Genomic DNA, 22,185 nt, shown 5'->3' on the forward strand with positions numbered 1-22,185 from the left:
AAAGGCCACGGGAATTGAACCCACAACCTTCTCGCTGTGAGGCAACAGTGCTAACCACTAAGCCACCGTGCTGCCATGACTGTACATACTTCGTAATTGTTTTTTTCCAAAAACAATTTTTAAAATTTTAAATATGATCATCAAATTGTGGTATGAACAGACAGACGTAGCCCAAAACATACCTTAATGTGTGCACCGGTCCCCTGGTAATCTGAATCAGACTCTTCTAAAGTTCAAGTTAAAACTAAGTCTGCATCTGAAGGTGCGTTTGAATGTCGCCACTAAGACCATGGTTCTCTGTCCAGGACCTGGTAATCTCAAACCTGAGGCTGTTGCAGGTGCCATCTTCCGAGCAGTCCACACTTCCACTTCCTCTGCTTTATTCAACTACCTGTCCACCATCCGCATAATTCTGTTTGAGACCAATGTTTTCCTGGCATTCAAGCAGAAAGCCATCCAAAGGTTTCCTTCTGCTGCCATGAGCACAGGTATGTTTTGTTGTCTTTTTTAAAAGTTGCTGTTTTTCAGCATTCTATTTTTGAGTTCCAGTCACTGATTGCCCTTTCATCCACCTTCCAGTGTCAACGCTTCATGCTCCACAACACCAGCATCCACGCTCTAGGACGCAACACCAAAATGACTTTCACACCGTTTCTTCCATGAAACAATCCATCTTCCAGATTGTGGGTCTTTCTGAAACCAATGTGGAGCATGCCATGGCCAAGATGAAACAGCTGTATCAGACTCAATGCGCCACAGAAACCATAGACATTGAAGGCTTCACTGACCAGGACATGAAATATGTGATGGATACGATGGCAACTGTAAGCTTGCATTATGCTAAGGAGGAGTCTGACAAAGGTGTACTGAAAATAACTGGGCCAAAAGATGGCATTAACACACTGAGAATTAAGATGATTGCAAGAAAAAAAGTATATTCAGAAAAGAGGTGAGAGCCAGGGATGAAGACAAGTTGTACAGTCAAGTATCTTGGTGCATAATGGGAGCCGACAACAACTGGGAAAAACTCCCCATGAAAGCCAATTATGACCTGGAAATGAATGATGTAATGGGAGGAATCATGGATGCACAGCAGATACAATGGACTGTGGACCGTAGCATGACGGCGCAAACAGGTGGTCAAACAAGACAGCTGAAGCGACTTCAAAACCTACAAGGTTAGCGGCTTCTTTACCATGAAAAATGTTGCCACAACTAAGAATTTTGGTGGCAATCTTAAGACAACAGAGGCAAACGTAATCCATAAGTCCGAGCAGCAATGGTGCTGATAAGCTTGAAGATGTAGTGACATTATAGCAGTCCTGCTGAAGCTTTCATGTTGTCAGTGTAGAGCTAATCATCCACAATGCCACATTCACAAGATTAATGTCATCTGATGGATTTGTGGCTGAATGTGGCGCTTACCCACTTCAGCATAGAGAAGATGAGGGCGTCCATGATAGTCTTCAGCTTCTCTCTTATCCACTTCTCCATCAATGTAACCACATCGTACAGTTTCTTTCCCACAGAGCTGGCCGTTCTCAACCGGTTTGCCCAGTATGATGGTGCCACCAACACAAATACCACCTCCCCACAGCAAAAAGTTTCATTCTAGCCACTACAGACTGATTAGACATCCACAGTAGTCTAGTATACAACAATGAAGGATCTATGCTTTCAGAAAAAGAACAGCATACACAGTTCTTTACTGTAGAGCAGGGGTGGGCAATCATGTGCCATGAAGGGCCGAAACACTGCAGGTTTTCCTTTCTACCAATCACCTCAGCAGGTGATTTCATTAAAGATCAGGTGTCTCAGCAGGTGATTTCATTGACTATCAGGTGTTTATGTTCAGAGGAGAAGCTCATCAACAACCCACCTGCTGAGTTGACTGGTTGCAATGAAAACCTGCACTGTCTTGGCCCTCGTTGCCCACCCCTGCTGTAGAGGGAGTTTTGTTTGGCCAATCCAAGCTGTTGACCTGCATTCCTAGAAACTTGTACCGGAAATTGCACAACACATGTATTGTGTATAGTATTGTGCCTCAGTGCCTTTGTTGTCAAGAAAAGGTTTTACAAACCATAAAGTCACAGACCATGCCATGTTCTGTGCATAATCACCCTGGTTGTATTACTTGAGTAGTCAAGTGTCTGGGTTTGTGATGGTCCTAGATCAGGCCAAAATCCAAGTTTTTAACAACTTCTGAGCCTCAGCCACTGGAAGTTTGTCTGTATGCAGTGAAGATGTTGAAATTCTAGAGAGATGCACCTTATTGTCGCAGTGAAGGTCATGTGTCTTGGCCCTCAACTTTTGAGATTGAGAGAAAACTGGAAAGCACTTATAGGTGCATAATATCCCTGGATAAAGGGATCTTTGCAGGACAATGAAGGTCCAAAGCTAGGTCTCTTTGGAGGATTCTTGAGTACCACTGGAATGACTTATGTCAAATGAAAGATTACTTAGAGAGACTTAGATGAGGTGTACCACTTGTATTGTGAGAGAAAGTCCACTACAGCATTGTGGCCATGTGGTCCATTTCTCTGGACACAATCCAGCACACAGGTGCCTTGATGTTGAGGACCCCAGTGGCTGGAGGAGGCCAAGAGGACATGCACATTTCATTGGCAAGAACAAATTTGATTTAAAAATTGACATATGCATGATATTATTTCCAGACTTTAATCTTCCTCTGTACTGGGACAACATGACTGCTGATGAAAATCTGAAAGTGGTTCAACTGCAGTCTACTTCTGCTGAGTACAGGAAAGTAAAGAGTGAATTCAGAAAAACTGCCGCCAATCCCATAATAAAAGTGAGTATGTTTTCACTGGAAAGTATCATTTTAAAAACTACTTCAGAGTAAAGGTTTTCATTTTGCTTTGTTGGTTTTTCAGATTGAGCGTGTGCAGAACATCTATCTCAGATGTGCCTATGAAGTGCATCACAGACGCATTTCTGATAACAACAGACAACTTGGGCAAGACATTGAAAGGACTCTGTACCACGGGACCACTGAAGACAGCTGCAAATCCATCATGACAAGTGGCTTCAACAGGAGCTACTGTGGCCAAAATGGTAACCATCTTCTGGTTCAATCCTGCAGTGCTAAATCCACCATCTGACACTGGTGGCTGCTCAGTTTTCTTGTGCATTGCTCAGCTTATTCGAAGCAAACTGCTATTGTTGCATCTGCCAAATTCAAGTTCATCGATTTCTAGAATTTGGCAAAGTATGAGCATTTTCTCGTAAAAGTCTGGTCCCACTTATGACACTTACTTTCATGGTGTAGATCGAATTTCTCTTATTTTGTATCAGTTGGTGGCACGAAAACTAAACATACTCCTCCTCCATCATTATTTTGCTGTTTTCTAAGCTTTTTTTCCTTTTCTTCTATGCCCTACCATTCTCAGCAACTGTATTGGATTTGGAACATACTTTGCAGTAGATGCAGCTATTCAACCAACCTCACCCTACTCTAAACCAGCTGCTGATGGTTCCCAGTTAATGCTTGTGGCCCGAGTACTGACTGGTAGCTACACGGTCGGCCACAAGGATATGAAAGTGCCTCCGGCTCGCAATGCCAGCAACCACATAACCTCTACGACAGCGTGGTGATAATTTAAACAAACCCACCCATGTTTGTTGTTTTTCATGATTACCAAGCTACCCAGACTATCTCATCACCCTTCAAGTCACCTTCAAGTCAAGTTTATAAGTGCAGAAAATACATCACATCTTAAACAGTTTTTCCACACCAGTTTGAATATGACAGCTAGGAAACAATATACATTGAAGAAAATTTGAATTTAAATAGAATTAGAATTTTACTCAAATTCCTGGCATTTAAAATGCAACTGTGTCTAACAATTCTAGAGTAAAAGCCAAAACATGGGATCAAATAAGGTTTCCCCAAATTTCTCTTTTTACTGGTGTCATTGCCCGAGGCCATCAAATATGGCCGTTGACTACTGCAAAGACTTGCCTCTGTCCGTCCATCTGTCTGTGCTCAGCATAAATCCAGTCCTATTACTGCCAGAGTCTTCTAATTCATAGGGAACATTCTTGGGACACAGACCTTGGACAAGTTCAAAGATGGCTAACCTTGATCTATTTTAAGAGGTATTTTAGGATTTTCTGCTTTTTTTTGTGGAACCTAATAACACCTCTGAAATGATTTACAAGATATTTTGTGGATGTTAGTGCGGAGAAGTCACAGGCTCGCTGCAAACTGTTTCCTTTGTGTGTAAATATAACCTCTTTGTCATATATTATGTAAACGCTAGTGAGAACTAGACACTTCTAAAACTGAAAATGCTGTTTTTGTAACTTAACACCTCTGGAGTGATTTACGAGACATTTCGCGGACGTCAGCATGTACGCTAACTTCCGCTCTTGTCAAACGCTCATAAATGTAAATATTGGTTATTATTGATTGATAGAGGGCCTTTATTGGACATGTAAAAACTGTAAGTAAGACAATAGGATCTTAATAACAATAAATGTATAATGAATTAATTATATGTGTGTATGTGTGTGTACTTTGCAGTGGGATACCAATTAAACAACTGCAAATTATAAGAAGCCCAATGCTCACACAGCGAGGGTATTTTGCACTGTGTTATGTTTTTAATTGTTACAGGATGCTGAATCAAAATATGAAAGAAAATATTTATCCATTGTTACAATGGTGAATTACTTTTTAAAATTGTGATAGCAATGCATTAAAAATTGTTACATCACTAAAGTTGTGGTTTATGAAATCAAGATATCAAAAGATATGTCACAAAATACCATTATAAATTGGCTTATTGGTTTATGTTTATATTCATTTTAAGAAAAAAGGAAAAAAAAACTGATTTTATAGAAGTTAATTTAACCGACAACCCCAATGAAACAATTTACTTACATAGTTGGCGTAAATGTAGAAAATTTGGCTAGAACTACATAATACTGTTTTTATATTAATGCTGAATCAAAGTGTAAATTGAGGAAAGAGAGATTTTCACCAAACTACAGTTTGGCTTTGATTTTAAACATTTACTGTATGGTTATATTTATGTACACTCATATCTGCAGCAAAATAATACTTATTTTAAATGTTACCTGCAAAAACTAAATTAAATACTTGTCTGACTGAGCTGGTTTTTTTTCCAATTTTATTTTATTATTTTTTATGTGCTTTTAATCGATTTGGCAACTTCATCAAATATATCATGTCTATACTATGATTTCTGGATCAATAAATCCACTAAAATAATTCCAATTAACTCTGTTGAACACAAAACCAAAGCTGAGATTTCCTCAGAATTGAATTACATCAGTATATACACTCTTCCAGCAGTGAGTGATGTGGCTTTTGTTGTCCATAAATATTTCATAAGTGTATGTGTTGATCATTTGTAACGTGTGTGTGGAATTATGGAAGACTTTTTTTCTGGACGTTTCCAAGGAGATAACCCAGAAATGGGGATTAGCATATCTAATGAACTTGCTACTTTGAACACAGATTGTAAAACGTTATTTTATGGCGATAATTACAGGGGAAAAAAACATATCCATCATATCAACTACGCCAACTTTTACACACCAAAATTGTCCATTTTATATTTATTAACACATTAAAACCGAATATAAAGCAGCTAGCTTGCGAAAACCTGGACTAGCTAACAAGCTAACTTAGCTGTAAGAGAAGGAACCAAAGACGTTTGAAGAAAAAAAAGAAAGAAGAGTGACTTACACATGAAAGAAGGGACCGCTGGTGATTCACCGTGACTGAAAGATGTGTAAAACTTAATTTTTTTCTAAAATGTTAAGTTATGACTTGATGACCCTGACGTTGCTGTTCTGATCTTGACGCTCTTCTGCCATCTAGTGGCCAATATAAAACACTACAGCTTTAACGTTATATACTTTTTACTCTTTAGCACAAATCGTATTTACTTAATAATAAAAAAAAATCCCTCCAGAAATTTCCAGGAGCACTTTATTATTCACTTGAAAATCAGTAATGTATAACATTGTTCCTTTAAATGCAGAATTCTTAGTTCTTCAAAAGGTAAAATGTCCCAAATTCTGACCCAGCTGCAAACTGCAATACCTGCATCAACTGTGGGGGCAGTATACTCCTTAAAGTAGAATAACAGAAGAAGACAAAACATGCAACAAAAACTTTGATTAATGGTGACTGTGTCTATTATTGTTTCACAAATGCAACTTGACAATGACAGAAGAGCTGGAGTGAGATAATGAGGAAGGCACAAATTCGCCCCCTGGGAGGACACATTTTAAATGTTCAGCTCCATGCTAGATTTTATACAGACAATTATTCCTGTCACACCCATATTTCCAGTTCAGTTTGCACAGTTAAACTGAAGCATCTTTTAACCTTAAAGCTACAGTGTAGAATTTAATGTCATCTAGTGGTGAGAGTGTAAACTGCATTATCCCGTCACCACTCACAATTTTTTTCTTTTCTCCGATGAAGGGAATTCATGCACTCTTGATAAGCAACAAGTATGATTTTCCATTTCACAAACATGCGGGTCCTCAAACTTGTTAGCCTGCACTAGCAACCATTAGACAATGCTGCCTACTGTTTGCTAGCGCAGGCTACAAGTTTACACGGGATACATACAGGGAAGCAACAACTGAGTCCTTGATCCTTTTCCTTCAGTCTTACTGCGGTGCGGCAAAAATGAAATGTGACCGTCATTATTTGTCCAATTTGTCCATGAGTGACATAATTACTGTGCATTATTATACTATTTTCTGTGCATTTTTCTCCCATACATTTTGCTATATTGCATTCCTCGACTAAATTTTCTTAAAAGTGCTTCCATGATACAAGGAAGCTACATCAGAATCAGAAAAGTTTTATTGCCATATGAATGACAAGTTCACAACATTAGGAAATTGCTGCGGTACTTGGTGCTAACATAAAATACATAAAAACATAGAGCAGTAAAACAAGTAATATATAATAAAACTTTACACTATAACAATGTTACATAATGTACAGAATGTATGAGCTAAGATAAATAAATGATGGTGATAAATGGTGATAAATGGTGGCGATAGCAACAATGTAGAGTTCTAAAGGTTCTTGTTGAGGAGGCTAACGGCAGAGGGGAAAAAACTGTTCTTATGGTGGGAGGTTCTGGTCCGAAGGGACTGTAGCCTTGCTTCTGACGGATTGTTTGTTGCTGTGACGCCACTCTGAACTTCACACGGTTGTATACGCTTCTTTTATTTCTGTTTAGCACTCTTCTGGTTATTAATTGTATCTATGCTGAATGTTATTTAACAACAGTCCTGTTGTGAATCGCTAGCAGTTAGCATTCGCTAGCGGTTAGCATTCCCTAGTGGTTAGCTTTGGCTAGCTAGGTCTACCCCTTCCCTCTTCGTCGTTACTTATTATAGCTGTTCTTTTTTACCCGTTTAATACTTCTGTTCGTTTTTCAGTCGAACTGCTGTAAATTTCAAGTAATTATTTTACTCCTGTGGAAAATCTTAGGAGCGGCTAGCATTTTCGCTAGCAGTTAGCTTGCGTTAGCTATTTCGGACCCCCGTTATCATTTTTTCATTTCATTTTTTTACACTCCTGTTAGTTAATTAACAGTTTAGTGTATCTTATAGCTGCTGATTTTTTACCTGTTTAATACTTCTGTTAGTTTTTCAGTGTAACTGCTGTGAATTTTAATAATTTATTTGTGTCTGTGTGAGCCTTAGGAGTGGTTAGCTTATCCATTATTGGTTAGCTCGTGTTTGCTTGGCTACATTCTTGAATTTCTTAGTGCACAACGTACACTACTAATTCTACTTTACACCCTCTGTAAATCCTGCATGATGCTGGAAAATAGGGTGGCTCTCTTAGAGCCGTGTCCGTAAGTTAGAGCAGCTTCTTAGCTCAGTGGAGTTAGATGTTACGGGCACTCCAGATGAGGTTAGTGTTGGGCCCACAAGTGACTTCCACTCCTGTCTCCAGGCCGAAACATCTATCACCCGCAAAGTCAGGTTACAGACGCCAGCGGACGTTAAATGTATTCCTGGGGCCAGAGCTTCCGACATTGCATCTCATCTTAGGGTGCTGATGCTGCAGAAGGGAAGACAGACCAAGGAACATGACATGAGATATAGTCACATAGTTATTCATGTTCGCACCAATGATATCAGGATGAAGCACTCAGAGGTCACAAAAATGGACACAGAGAGGAACTTGTGATCTTGCCAGAAAGATGTGTCGGCATCGAGTAATAGTCTCTGGTCCCCTCCCCTCCCAGGGGAACTGAATGAGGGCGTTTAGCAGGCTGACATCATTAAATAGGTGGCTGGCGCAGTTTTGTAGACAGCAAGGCTTTAGCTTTATTGATAACTGGCCTTCGTTCTGGGGCCGCCCTGGCTTGCTGATGCCGGGCGGCCTCCACCCTACTGGGGAAGGTGCCGCCATCTTGTCTGCGAACATAGATAGAGCTCTACAGGGAGGATAACATTAGGAATCTACAGCAGGCCACGAAGCAGGTGATTAGAGACCCTGCAAGGCTTATGACAAATGTGGGTGTGGAATCCATTATCTTAGCCGGAAATTTAGTGCAGAAAATCCACTATTGTGATAGTGCGTTATTTGCCAGGGAGGGAATTTCAACAAGTTGAGACTTTGGCCTGCTGCCGTAGTCGTGTCCATAAAAATCATAGAGGGGATATGCTTCCAAACGTAATACCCATTACTATATTAGATGATGTTGAAAACTGAGGATGGCCCAGTGGTTGTTCCAGCAATAGCAAAGATTTCGTGTCTGCTACCTACAACGCGCGTGGAATGTCTTAAACCTAAACCTACTTCTAGGTCATCTTATATATGCTACTCTGGACCAGCCCTAAACCCAAAGAGTTCAACTGTCAACCCCACTGAGGTCCTTAGACTGGGTCTCCATTAACATAAGATCACTGTCCTCAAAATCATTGTTGATCAATGATCTAATTATGATCATGCACTTAAGATATGATTGGGCTATGTGAAACCTGGCTTAAACCTACAGCTGCGCTCCTCTTAAATGAGGCCTACCTACCAGCTTTATACATTCAGTCACGTCCTTGTGATGCGAAGCAACCGCGGGGGTGTTGCTCTTATTTATAAATCTAGGTTAGCTTATTAGCTGTTGGGGGTTACAATATCACTCGTTTGAGCATCTGATTCTCCGCTCTGCTCAGGATATTACACAATGCCAAGGTCAGAAGAATAAAAATCAGTCGTATTACAGTGTCACTGTATATAGGCCTCCTGGCCCATATTCTGAATTCTTAGAGGAATTTGGTGGTTCCATCTCTAACTTGTCAACTAGTGTAGATAACATTCTGATCATTGGTGACTTTAACATTCATAGAAATAAGCTTTCTGATCCCCTCTGCAAATCATTTATGGAAATTGTGGATGCATTAGGATTTCAGCAATGCATCGGGAATCGACGCACATTAGTGGAAATACCCTGGATCTGGTTCTCGCACGTGGTATTGCTTTCACGAATATTGACATCATGCCTCTCACATCAGCGGTGTCATATAAAAAAAAATTGATTGATTGATTGATTACGGCAATACATCAACTCCTCAACTAAGACTGAACTCGAAGCTGGACTGCCTGATGTCTTAGCTTCACATTTGACAAACACCCAGTCAGTAGACAGGACTTGTGGATAGTTTAAACTCAGTTGCTCCAAAACTACACTCGACATGACTGCACCACCTGTTTTAAACCACGCTCCCCAAATCACAGTCCCTTGGTTCAATGATTATCTGCGTGACCTCAAGCATAAAGCAACGGAAAAGGCGTCGTTCAAAATTAGAAGTATTTCACCTTGCGTGGTGTGATGCTATCTTAGACTATAAGCATGCATTACTGGCTACAAAGCGGACTTACCACTCTGATTTGATCAACAAAAACAAGCATAACTCAAAGTCTTGTTCGACACGGTGGCAACACTTATGCATGGACAACCACCTGTAGCTCGCTCTCCTTTTACAGCACAAGATTTCCTGGATTACTTTGGGAAGAAAATACAAGACATCAGGTTAAACATATCCCAGCATGCCTTAACCCAGCCACTACACCCTGCTATTTAGGTGGGTGCCACTACTGAGGTATTACCTAGATTACAGAATTTGACAGTATCTCACTAGGCATGCTGACCAAACTCGCAATGTCAACAAAAGCACAACCTGTTTATTTGATCCTATACCAACAAAACTGTTTAAGGACCTGTGGCCCACTCTTGGGCAGACTGTGCTGGAAATGATTAATCTTTATTTAACTTCTGGATCTGTTCCTAAATGTTTCAAATCTGCAATGATTAAACCATTACTTAAGAAAACCTAATCTTGACCCTAGTGTATTGACAAACTATTGGCCGATATCAAATCTATCATTTTTCTCTAAAATTCTGGAAAAAGCAGTGTCACGGCAGCTCGTAGACTATCTTACTGAGAATAAATTCTTTGAGGCACTGCTGTCTGCTTTTAGAAAATATCATTCCACAGAGACGGCTCTCACTAAAGTGGTGAATGATCTTCTGCTTACAATGGAATCGGACACCACTATGGTTCTGTTGCTGTTAGATCTCAGTGCTGCATTTGATACAGTGGATCATCATATTCTACTTGATAGGCTGGAAAATCATTTTGGGATTACTGGGAGTGCCCTTGCATGGCTGACGTCATACTTGACCAGTCGTTCTCACTGTATTTTGTACAGTAACACTACCTCTAACCTTAGTGACATGAAATTTGGGGTTCCACACGGGTCCGTCTTAGGCCCCCTGCTTTTCTCCCTTATATAGCACCCCTTGGGTACATATTGCGGCGTTTTGGGATTACCTTTCACTGCTATACAGATGATACTCAGTTATACATGCTGATAAATGCTGGTAATCTCTTTCACATAAAATCCTTAGAAGATTGCCTTGCAGCAGTGAGAAGTTGGATGACTTCCTACTTTTAAACTCTGATAGACTGAAATGATGGTTCTTGGTCCAGTGAGACATCGGCATCAATTTGACCAGTTAACGCTCAGCCCTCGGCTCGTGTGTCATACATCACACTGACAAAGTGAGGAACCTTGGGGTAATTTTTGATCCTTTGTTGTCCTTTGGCCTCCACATAAGAAATACTACTAGGACTGCTTTCTTCCACCTGTGAAATATAGCGAAAGATTGTCCCATCCCTGTCTATGGCTGATGCTGAGACCCTGATCCATGCATTTATCTCTTCTAGACTGGACTACTGCAATGTTCTATTTTCTGGTTTACCGCAGTCTAGCATTAGGGGTCTCCAATTGGTTCAAAATGCCGCAGCCAGACTTTTGACACGAAGCAGAAAGTTCGACCACATTACACCCATTTTGGCATCCCTTCACTGGCTTCCTGTCCCAGTGAGAACAGATTTTAAGGTTCTGCTACTAACCTATAAAGTTATTCATGGACTGGCACCTCCCTACTTAGCTGACCTAATTAAACCTTACGTACCGGCCCGGGCTTTACGTTCTCAGGGTGCAGGACTACTTTGTGTCCCTAAGGTGAATAAGAAGTCTACGGGTCACAGAGCTTTCTTTATCGTGCCCCTGTTCTGTGGAATGATCTCCCTGCATCAATAAAACAGTCAGATTCTGTGGAGATTTTCAAGTCCAGACTTAAAACGCACTTATTTTCCCTTTCACATGGCTAGCATACTGGTACAGTTTTGTTTATGCTTTTTACTCTTTTAATTCATTTATTAGTAATTGGAGCGAGCCGCGGCCTCAACTTTACCTAAATTCTGGGTCTTTTAGTGACGTTTAGGGCTAGTGGCCGGCGATCACCTTAGTATTTCTCTGTTTTTCTTGTTGTTTAATGCTGGCAAATTATACAGTATTTTTTGTCTTTCTGATGCCTGATTCTGTTTTTTCTCTCTGTTTAAGATGCAGCTCCATCCAGAGATGGGAGTTGTATTTGTGTTGGCGATCCTCCTGTCCTGTGCGCCAATAGCATTTCTTGTATAAATCCAGCAGCCGCAGGGTTTGCAGTGTTATCTTAAAGCACTGTCAGATAAAGAACTGATTGAGTTCTTGTCAAGATTTTTCACTGGATTGAAGAAAACAACATGTGCTTCGACGCACGCACGTACACACACACTGCTAAACACTCCTCAAGGGCTCTCACTGAACTCAGCGGTGCATCAGCAAGTCACCTGCAGAGGGTGAACCACTGAGTGCCACTGCCCCGATTCCTGCGCCAAGAAGAAACACCTCTCTAATTTTAATAAAAATATCAAAATGACGCAGACTCATTTAGGTGTCATATAACACAAATAATGAATGTTTTTCACCTGCCATGGAAATAATATTTTGCCATGGAAATAATATTCTCATTTGTTGAAGTCGGTGTCACACATTGCATCCATTACACAACCTAGGCTTTGAACCGATTCATGGAACCAGAAAAAATTCCCAGAAACATCTGATATTTTGTTAGAAAACAAAACCAGAAACTTTTTTTTTTTTTTTTTTTCCAGAACAAAATCAATTATTTAAAATAATGGTAACCAGTTAATACCATTAATTTTTCCTTTTTTTGTTGTTTGTTTGTTCTTGAAAAGGGGGTGGGGGGGTGTCACTTCCTGTCGTCCACTCATGTTGCTGTTCTTATTGGCGAGACAAAGCGCTGCGTCCTCTGTTTCACTGCTTCACTTTAAATACGCAATAAGTCTATTTCAGGCAATCAGTGCAGACCCTCTACTTAAAAGGCTTTATTTTACTCAGTGTGCTGCTATGGAAAGTTCTACCTTCTGCTGCAGCGCACTGTATTGTCGTCTTCTCCATTTTTCATGGGAGTGTTACAGCGCCACATAGAGGTCTAACATGTACAGTGTTTTCAATGTCCCACAGATGACATGGGACGTTATTAACTGGTTCAGGAATGATATTTTTTTGTTCTAACCGGTTTGGGAACGTCAATTTTGGGGTGGAAACCTAAAACTGGAAATGTTGAAGTATGGTTTCTTTTGTAATAAACCCCGGGGGGAAATAATTCTGTTTCAAAGTACTGGACACAACATCTTGCAATTCATGCTATCTCCAGACTGTCAGGTTGGCCACTATATACACAGCTCGAGTTGGCTCGATAACTTACTCGAGGGGAAAAAAAAAACAACAAAAACAACTGCTAAGCACGCAAACAAGGAAAATGTGTTTGATTACCAATAGTAAGCTATAGCTAATACAGTGTGGTAAAAAACTGTTTAGTCAGTCCCTGACTGTGCAAGTTCTCCTACTTAGAAAGATGAGAGAGGTCTGTAATTTTCATCATAGGTGGGTGATTCTTTAACTACGGGCACTATTGACCTTGTAAATGTAATTTCCACCACACCATTGCCTTACAATATAAAGCGCCTTGGGGCAACTGTTTGTTGTGATTTGGCGCTATATACATGTGCTCTGATGTCACTGTTTATCTCCATAGAAACTACCCAAACAATCTTTCATACAAACTGTTTAAAGGGACATTACAGTGTTGTGGTGGAAATTACGGCAATAGTGTGGGACAACTACATTTTGTTTAAAAAATCACAACAGTTGTATGACATTGAATACCCCAATTATGTTTTGATTATTTTACTGATATTTTATTCAGAGATATTTTAAAACATTAGAAAAAACGTTTCTTTACCATTCATTTTTATCATTGAAGATCAAAAGTCTGGGTATGGGACAAGCACAAAACGGCAATATTTGCATATAATGATGCTGAAAAAAGGTGAAAAGTCATCATAGACTACTAGAACAAATTTCTTAACACACTTTCATTGTAAAGATAACTATAAAAGTGTGAAATTTCCCCTTTTTTCTGTTTTTCATACAATATGATCAAAGGACATAATAAGTGCCCGTAGTCTAAGAATCACCCAGGTACACTTCAACTAAGAGAGACAAAACGAGAAAAAACAAAATCCAGGAAATCACATTGTAGGATTTTTAAAGAATTTGTCAGTTATGGTGGAAAATAAGTATTTGGTCAATAACAAAAGTTAAACTCAATACTTTCACCAGGTTTGCACACACTGTAGCTGGTATTTTGGTCCATTCCTCCATGCAGATCTCCTTGAGAGCAGTCATGTTTTGGGGCTCTTGCTGGGCAACATGGACTTTCAACTCCCTCAACAAATTTTCTATGGGGTTGAGGTCTGAAGACTGGCTTGGCCACCCCAGGACCTTGAAATGCTTTTTACGGAGCCACTCCTTCGTTGCCTGAGCAGTGTGTTTGGGATCATTGTCATGCTGGAAGACCCAGCCACATTGCATCTTCAATGCTCTCACTGAAGGAAGGAGGTTTTGGCTTAAAATCTCATGATACATGGCCCTGTTCATTCTTCCCTTAACACAGTTCAGTCGTCCTGTCCCCTTTGCAGAAAAACTGCCCCAAAGCATGATGTTTCCACCCCCATACTTCACAGTAGATATGGTGTTCTTGGAATGCAACTCAGCATTCTTCTTCCTCCAAACACGACGAGGTGAGTTTTTACCAAAATGTTCTATTTTGGTTTCATCTGACCACATGATATTCTCCCAATCCTCTTCTGGATCATCCATATGCTCTCTGTCAAACTTCAGACGGGCCTGGACATGTATTGGCTTAAGCAGGAGGACATGCCTGGCACTGCAGGATTTGAGTCCCTCTCTGCGTAGTGTGTAGCCTTTGTTACTTTGGTCCCAGCTCTCTGCAGGTCATTCATCAGGTCCCTCCGTGTAGTTCTGGGATTTTTGTTCACCGTTCTCATGATCATTTTGACCCCACAGGATGACATCTTTCATGGAGCCCCAGATCGAGGGAGATTATCAATGGTCTTGTATGTCTTCCATTTTCTTACAATTACTCCCACAGTTGATTTATTCACACCAACCTGCTTGACTATTGTAGACTCACTCTTTCCAGCCTGGTGCAGGTCTACAATGTTCTTCCTGGTGTCCTTCGACAACTCTTTTGTCTTGGCCATGGTTGAGTTTGGAGTCTGACTGTTTGAGGCTGTGGAGAGGTGTCTTATACAGATAACGAGTTCCAACAGATGCCATTAATACAGGTAACAGGTGGAGGACAGAAGAGCTTCTTAAAGACAAAGTTACAGGTCTGTGACAGCCAGAAATCTTGCTTGTTTGTGGGTGACCAAATACTTATTTTCCACCATAATTTACAAATAAATTCTTTAAAAATCCTACAATTTGATTTTCTGGATTTTTTTTTCTCATTTTGTCTCTTATAGTTGAAGTGTACCTATGATGAAAATTACAGACCTCTCTCATCTTTCTAAGTACGAGGACTTGCACAATCAGGGGCTGACTAAATACTTTTTTGCCCCACTGTACATAAATCATAGTATTGGATCATATATTATAGTCCTATTTGTTTCATTTGCTTTTGCAAAAACAGATTTTCCTGAAAAGCTCAATAGATTTCTATTCTTATTTTTCTTTATCAGTATTGATCTTGATGGATTGGTGTTTTCTTAAAGCAGGCATTTCATATAGTTTCCACAGGATTAGCATCACTGAAAAGATTTCAAGTGTGTGGAAAAACTATATTTCAAAACAGTCAGGTTTTGAATTTCATTGGTTTGGGTCATCTTGGCAGATCGAGCGAATCCAGAATGTCGACCTTCGCCGAGCCTATAAAGTGCAGAAGAAACGGATTTCTAATAAGAATGTGCACCTGAAGGCAGGAGGTGAACTCCTTCTGTACCATGGGACCACTGAGGGCAACTCCAAGTCCATCATGAAAACTGGATTTAACAGACGCTATGCTGGACAAAATGGTAAAGATCTTCATTAAACACTAAAAGCTCTACGTCACACTTTTGGTTATAAGAAGTACTTGCACAGGTCCAAAATATGTGGCATTGGCCCGAAAAATCCCAACCTGCCAATTACTGTAAATATTCCTGAAATGTTTCTTATTGTAGACAAGCGCCAACAATTTAAGAAATGCATGCCAGGACAGGTCTAACCTTTTCACAAAGTCTTTAGAAACCCTGTTCATTAGTTTTTCTGTAATCCTACTAACAAACCAAAAACAGATGCAGGTGAAACTGACCTTCGTGATTAAGACTAGCTGTAAGTCCAGCTTTGTCAGTGTTCCCTCTTGTGTTTTCTTGTAGAAATTGACGATAGAGCACAACTAAAATAGTTTTGTCATTTTTATTTTGTGCTAACTTCACTACTTTTTAATTTGTGAATCTTCTCACATTTTAAGGTACTTCATATGGCCAAGGAACATATTTTGCAGTAGACGCCAGCTATTCAGCCAACCCTGCCTACTCTAAACCAGCTGCTGGTGGTTCCCAGCTGATGTTTGTGGTTCGTGTCCTGGCTGGTACCTACACTCTGGGAAATAAGGACATGAAAGTGCTTCCGCCTCGCAACCCCCAGCAGCCCCATGACCTCTATGACAGTGCTGTGAATAATTTGGACAACCCCACCATGTTTGTTGTGTTCCATGATGACCAAGCATACCCAGACTATCTCATCACCTTCAAGTGACTGTTACAGGCAAAGTGATGCAAGTTTTAGTAAAAGTCTCTTTTTCAGCATTCATTTTTAGGCATACTTATGGTTGTGCTTTGTGTGATCACCTGAAACACAATTTCAGTGACACTGTCGGACATTTACAAAGGAACTATGTAGATATGCAGAGGCTGAAATGCAAAAGCATCTGAGAGCCAAAAAGCACAAACTGGTTCAACAAGGTTTCCTTGTGTTTAACTGGAAGTGTTGGATACCTGCACCACATTTTACTGATGCAGTTTTTAAATTTACAATACATATGGTAGTACTTTAGATTTTAAGCAAAATCTTCAAAAAGTGTCAACATGTTAAAAAGTTTAACACGGTTACCAGCGACCTAAGGTGAAGACTCAGTGCTCAGCCTCTTTGGCGAATTCTTCAATACCACTGGAATGACTTTGAACGGATACTTAAGGAGACTAAAATGACTAAAGTGTTCCTTGCACTGTGGCGCCTTTCTGTGGTCATGATCCAGCATGCAGGTGCCTCAGTGTTGTGGACCACAACTGGAAAAGGCCAAAGACACACCCTTGTTCACCTGGCTGTGCAGATAAGTGGCTACTTCCAGGAAGTGGGGATGGACCGTGTGTCTGCCTGGGAGGTTTTAATTCAGGAGCAAAGATGGTTCTGTAATGAGGTACATTCTGCAACACGTGGTAGTGTGGCATGCTCCCTGACCTGACTGCCAGTTGTGCAGGCAGGTTAACAAAACCCAAACACCCCTAAATTGAACTGGGACTGGTCATGTCAGGTTTGGGAGTTTGTGCTGGTGCCGTGTGTTGCTGCATCCAAGACACTGGCACCAGCCTGAGAGTAAAAGCTTGGCTCAAAAAGCAGTGTGGAAAGATATTGGCTGAAAGTGAATTCTCAAGTGGGGATGAGAGCAAAGGCTGAGACTGCAGTACAACAAGGAGGCAGCGGTAACAGGAACGGCAGAAATGTTAGCGATAGCGTCAAGTTAATGATGTGACAGGGCAATTAAACGACTGGCAAAAACTCACATTCCCCAAAAGCATCAAACATCTTTAACCTCCAAGTACTGCAGCTCGGGCCGCACAATAAATCAGCTGAAAACTGTTCACAGGGTTTTAAACTATCAACTCATTATCCCATGAAGTCAGAAAAACTAATAAACAGATGTAAAAATGTGACCCCTTTGTGTGAACTGTGGATGTGTGTTTGTGGTTCTGGTCTTGGAGTGTTCATTAAAATACTGAGTAATGAGTTCGAAGCTCACAGAGTACTAATGAGGAGCGTCGTCACAAAACAGCAGTTAACACTGTACATTTATTGCCATTTACAAAAAAACATACCATGATAGAAATTGTATTAAGGTTTTGACTGGATTGCAGTTTCTGTTATTCAGGTTTGATCATTTACAAACTAAATAGCTCTTATTAAAGTCTTGATAAGATATTATATTGTTATATTGTGCAAATCAGATTTTAATCTAGATTTACAGACTTAGGTGTTTGAGTTTTCAAATTCTATCTGAGAACAAAACCTCCCAATACGCAAAGCGGAAATTGCTACAACAAACAGCAATAACAGCAATTTATGTTATACTTGGAGTTGTTAAATAAATATTTCAAAGTACACTCCACAGTGCTTTTGCTCATTACACCTTGACAACAAGAGAAACAGAATTACAAGACCACACATTTAACATGCGGTTACCGGCAATCATAGTGTGACTTTTTCATCAAATTGTGCAGCCTGACAGTGAAAAGTATAAGTGAGAAACACAGCTAAATGAGCTTTACTGCTGCAAGCATTACATATTTCTAGAATTAAATTTCTGAAATTATTGAGACGCTGACTTTGTGAAATAGAAATGTTCACATCAGATTAACGAACTGCTGAGTTTCATAATTACAGACAGCTAACTAGCAACACTGGTGAGAGTTTCTGACACTTACTACATGGTCAGTAAAAGTTGGCTAGCTAGCAATTCACATCATTATGCAGGAAAATTAGGGTCACTGCTGATTAAAAAAAACCCAACAACAAAAAACAGCCACCAATTAGCCGATGTCAGTGTGAATGTGGAAAGCCAGTTTCCCAGTCAGATGACTGATTTTAAGTGAAGTTCCTGTGTAAAGAAGTCACAACATTTTCAAGTCCTGAGTCATCATAAAGACACTATTATTAGTCCCACTGAAAAGAGAAACTTTTGCCAAAAAAGATAAGGGGAACCATTTCACAGGATTCAAAGTATGAACATGGGTGGAAGGAAAGGGGCTTATCTCCATTTTTTCTTGGGAAAGCAAACAATCAAAAAGTGCAATAACTTAAAAAAAAAGTGATTATGTCAATGAACTTGCCTTAGAAGCACTTTAACCCCCTCTAAGCCTGTATATCCCATGGAAATTTCACTTTTTATTTGTGAGATACTGACAAGTCAACATGAAGCAGGTGGTAGGGGGTTAAGTAACAAGGGCCCGTTTGTCAACAGGATGTCCCAAGTAATGATGGCACAGTGTGGCAGTGATTCACACTTCTGTCTCACGGCAAAATGCCTGTGGGTTGAGGTCCACCAAGTTCTCCTGAAGCCACATTCACACAAGCTTGCTCCTGTCATGACAGCAGGTGTTAAAATGAACTGAAGAGATCACGCAAACCCACTGGGAGCGCGTCCAAAGACACTGTTATTTATGAAAGGTGAGTCTGAACAGTGCTGGAGTTTCAACACGCCTCATTTTGAAACTGACACACCCAGAAGAATGCAGGTGTTATCATGATCGAGAACATCCAGGCACCAAACACAAAAATGACAACCGTGTCACATGGAAACTACCAATGGCACATGTGGCGTTTTGCGCTACATGGAAGATTGGGTCCAAGGTTTAAGTTTCTTGGAACTTACCAAGAGAAGGTCTGCCAACCTGGAGCTTGCCCACTGCTTATTACAGTTCATGACTAAGTGGAATTAAAATGAATTAAAAGCAGAGAAAGAATAATAAAGTCTTCTGAATGTGTTCCTTTATTCAGCCTAGAAAGACACCCGTCTTCATATTTAGATGCTGATTCTTCACCCTCTGCTGTCTGGTCACAGCACCATTTCCTGAAGACTGACCTCAGGTCAACAGCAGGACTGACAAAGGTTCTACTTGTCACGTTCAAATTAACATGTTAGCAGGGTGATGAATGGATCTGGACATGTGACAATCTTTTGTTTGTTGGTAACTACTCAATCAGTCATCACTGTTATTTTCAGTGTCAGAAGAACATCTAGAGGTTTGATGTGGTAATGCTGCTTAATACCACAAGTAGACACTTTATTATTAATCTTTTTTATTATTTATTGTTATTAAGGGAGTGGACAAATGCATGCAGTAAATACTAAAACCAACATTAGTGTCACAACATGAACACCAATCAGTGAAATTATAGACACAATAGGTAGATGTGTATTCTTCTGGGCGTGTGCATTTTGCAAGCACGTCAACAGAGAAGGAAGTAAAAAATGAAAGTAAAGCATAACACCTGAGTTTGTGTTTGAGTGTGTGTGTGTGTGTCATAAGTGCTACACTGGACATTAAAACGGGTTTCAGTTGACAAACTATTGGAAGTAACATGGAGAACTACCAACATGAACTGTTCTTTGAAAGCAAAAAGCTGATGGACAGAGAGAAAGAAAAGATCAGACGGCACTTTCAGAAAAGAAGAAATTCTGGAGGAGGTGACTGTGGGATGATCACAATGTTGGCGGAAAACATCTATAAGATTTGCTTTAGGGAAAAAGAAGGTAAATAATCCTGTTTATTCTGTTCTTCCATGTTCAAGATGCCTGTACTCACGAAGAGTGTGTTACTAAGCTGTGATTTTTATTTCAATTTATTTATTATCATTTTTTATCATTTACTGCTACTACAACTTTCGATGTATTTTATTGTTCTATTTTGTTTTTATAGCTACAGGTTTTGTGAAACACTTTGAATTTTTCTTTAAAAGTGCTATACAAATAAATGATATGATAAATTGTATTATTATAGTTTTCTTAAATGTTGGTCCATTCCTAAAGTTATTTGTATTTCTAGACCAGGAAAGGGTTTTGCAGAGGAAGGTTCACACTATTTCACTTCCATCTGGTGAGGTATGTCTTGTGGTCCACCGTACCTATCCACAAAACAATCCTAACACCATGGATCAAGCGTCACGCTGTCAAGCACAGGTAAGATAAGTTGTACGCAATGTGGCATTACTGGTTTGGGGGAATCTCAAAAATGTCCAGAATGCAGAGCATAACAGTGTACAGATGTTCATCATGACTGCTCTTGTCTTTTAGAAATTCATGGAATCAAGTGTAGAAGGCCATGAGAAGACTTTCCATGTAGATCTCTTTCTACTGTGTTATCTCAGAGACAACCTCAAAGCACTTAAACTTATACAGAAACAGCTCTCTTCAATTGGCTGTTCAATCCAGCTCAATGTCGAGGAGGAGGAGCTTGTGGTTAGGGGCGACCATAAAGACGGTTTCTGGAGGACATGATGGCACTTCTGCAGACTTGTGGCAGGTAAAGGTGGACCGAGTCATCAACGGGTTTAAGGAAAGCTACCTCTGTTACCACGTGTTAGAGCCAGAAAAAGAGAAACTAATAATGCGACACCCGTCCTTTGTGACCGACGCCATAAAAGTGTACAGTAACGACGGTTACCCAGTCATTGTGGGAGAGACTGAGATTGTGAAGAGGAAAATTGCCATTCTGGAAATGGACATGCCAAACAGGAAGGAATGCCCAGTTTTGGAGAAGCAGTTCAATCTTGTAGAAGAAATGTTTCTTCAAGAAATGCGGAGACACTGTCCACAGGTTAAAATTCTGAGAACCCAGTCGGATATGATCATCTTAGAAGGACCTGATGAGGAGGTAGAATCAGGATCAGCAAAACTAAATGAACTGATCAAAAACGTGAAGGAAAAGAGAGTTGATCTCCCAAAGGCAATGCAGTACTTCATAACAGTCAGTGGTGCCATATTTAAGTATGAGAATACTTTCCGGCAGTGCTTCAGAAAACCTGTTTCTCTGATGTTCGACTCAGACCTTGTTCTGTCCAGTCTGTCCTCTGATGTTCTGGATGAAGCTATCAAAATTATTCATAGAGACATATCTGTAGTTACTCTTCATTTACAGGGTGCTGCAGCGATACCTCCAGATCTAGACAGAATCAAGGAAATCCTGCATGAAGCAAAAAATAAAGCAAATGCTACAGAGCTTAGAGTGGACGTCAGATACACCACGGGACCTACAGGACCTTCAAGGACAGAAGTAGCTTTGGTTGGCTACACTGAAGACGTAAACCAGCTTAAAGACCTGCTGCATGACTACCAGATGAACCACACTGAGGCACATGAAGTACTGAACCTGCCAATTCCCCAAATGGTTGACCATTTTTGTAAGATCTTGGGTTGGATTGGCATAAACAGCCAAAGTGATGTGAAACCCTCACATATTCCCCATCCTTGTGTGCTTATATCTGGTTCTTGCCGTCTAGTCCAGGAAACTCAGCAGGCTCTAAATGCTGCTCTCAGCAGCGTGACATCAGACACATTAGTTCTAGATGGACCATGGGCTCAGCAGTATTTCCAAGAAAAGGGCAAAATGAGCAAA

General features: G+C 40.2%; 1 protein-coding gene and 1 long non-coding RNA gene across 2 annotated transcripts in view; both read left to right on the top strand.

The window, feature by feature from the left end:
• The window catches only part of LOC117504770 (protein mono-ADP-ribosyltransferase PARP14-like), a 38,008-nt gene extending 21,435 nt beyond the window's left edge, over positions 1–16,573 (top strand). The window contains exons 18-24 of the mRNA XM_034164269.1: positions 306–488; positions 580–949; positions 1,435–1,565; positions 2,676–2,767; positions 2,895–3,089; positions 15,414–15,828; positions 16,266–16,573. Coding sequence (XP_034020160.1) covers positions 306–488; positions 580–949; positions 1,435–1,565; positions 2,676–2,767; positions 2,895–3,089; positions 15,414–15,828; positions 16,266–16,552 — 1,673 coding nt within the window. The 3' untranslated portion in view covers positions 16,553–16,573. The remainder of the gene's footprint in view (positions 1–305; positions 489–579; positions 950–1,434; positions 1,566–2,675; positions 2,768–2,894; positions 3,090–15,413; positions 15,829–16,265) is intronic.
• A 3,715-nt stretch (positions 16,574–20,288) lies between these two features.
• Positions 20,289–21,046, top strand: LOC117505061. Its single transcript, XR_004559020.1, has 3 exons — positions 20,289–20,324; positions 20,617–20,750; positions 20,865–21,046. It is a non-coding gene; the product is annotated as an uncharacterized LOC117505061 (long non-coding RNA).
• The last annotated feature ends 1,139 nt before the right edge of the window (positions 21,047–22,185 follow it).

The sequence above is a fragment of the Thalassophryne amazonica genome, chromosome 23 (genome assembly GCF_902500255.1).
Source record: "Thalassophryne amazonica chromosome 23, fThaAma1.1, whole genome shotgun sequence".
In the NCBI taxonomy this organism is placed as follows: Eukaryota; Metazoa; Chordata; class Actinopteri; order Batrachoidiformes; family Batrachoididae; genus Thalassophryne; species Thalassophryne amazonica.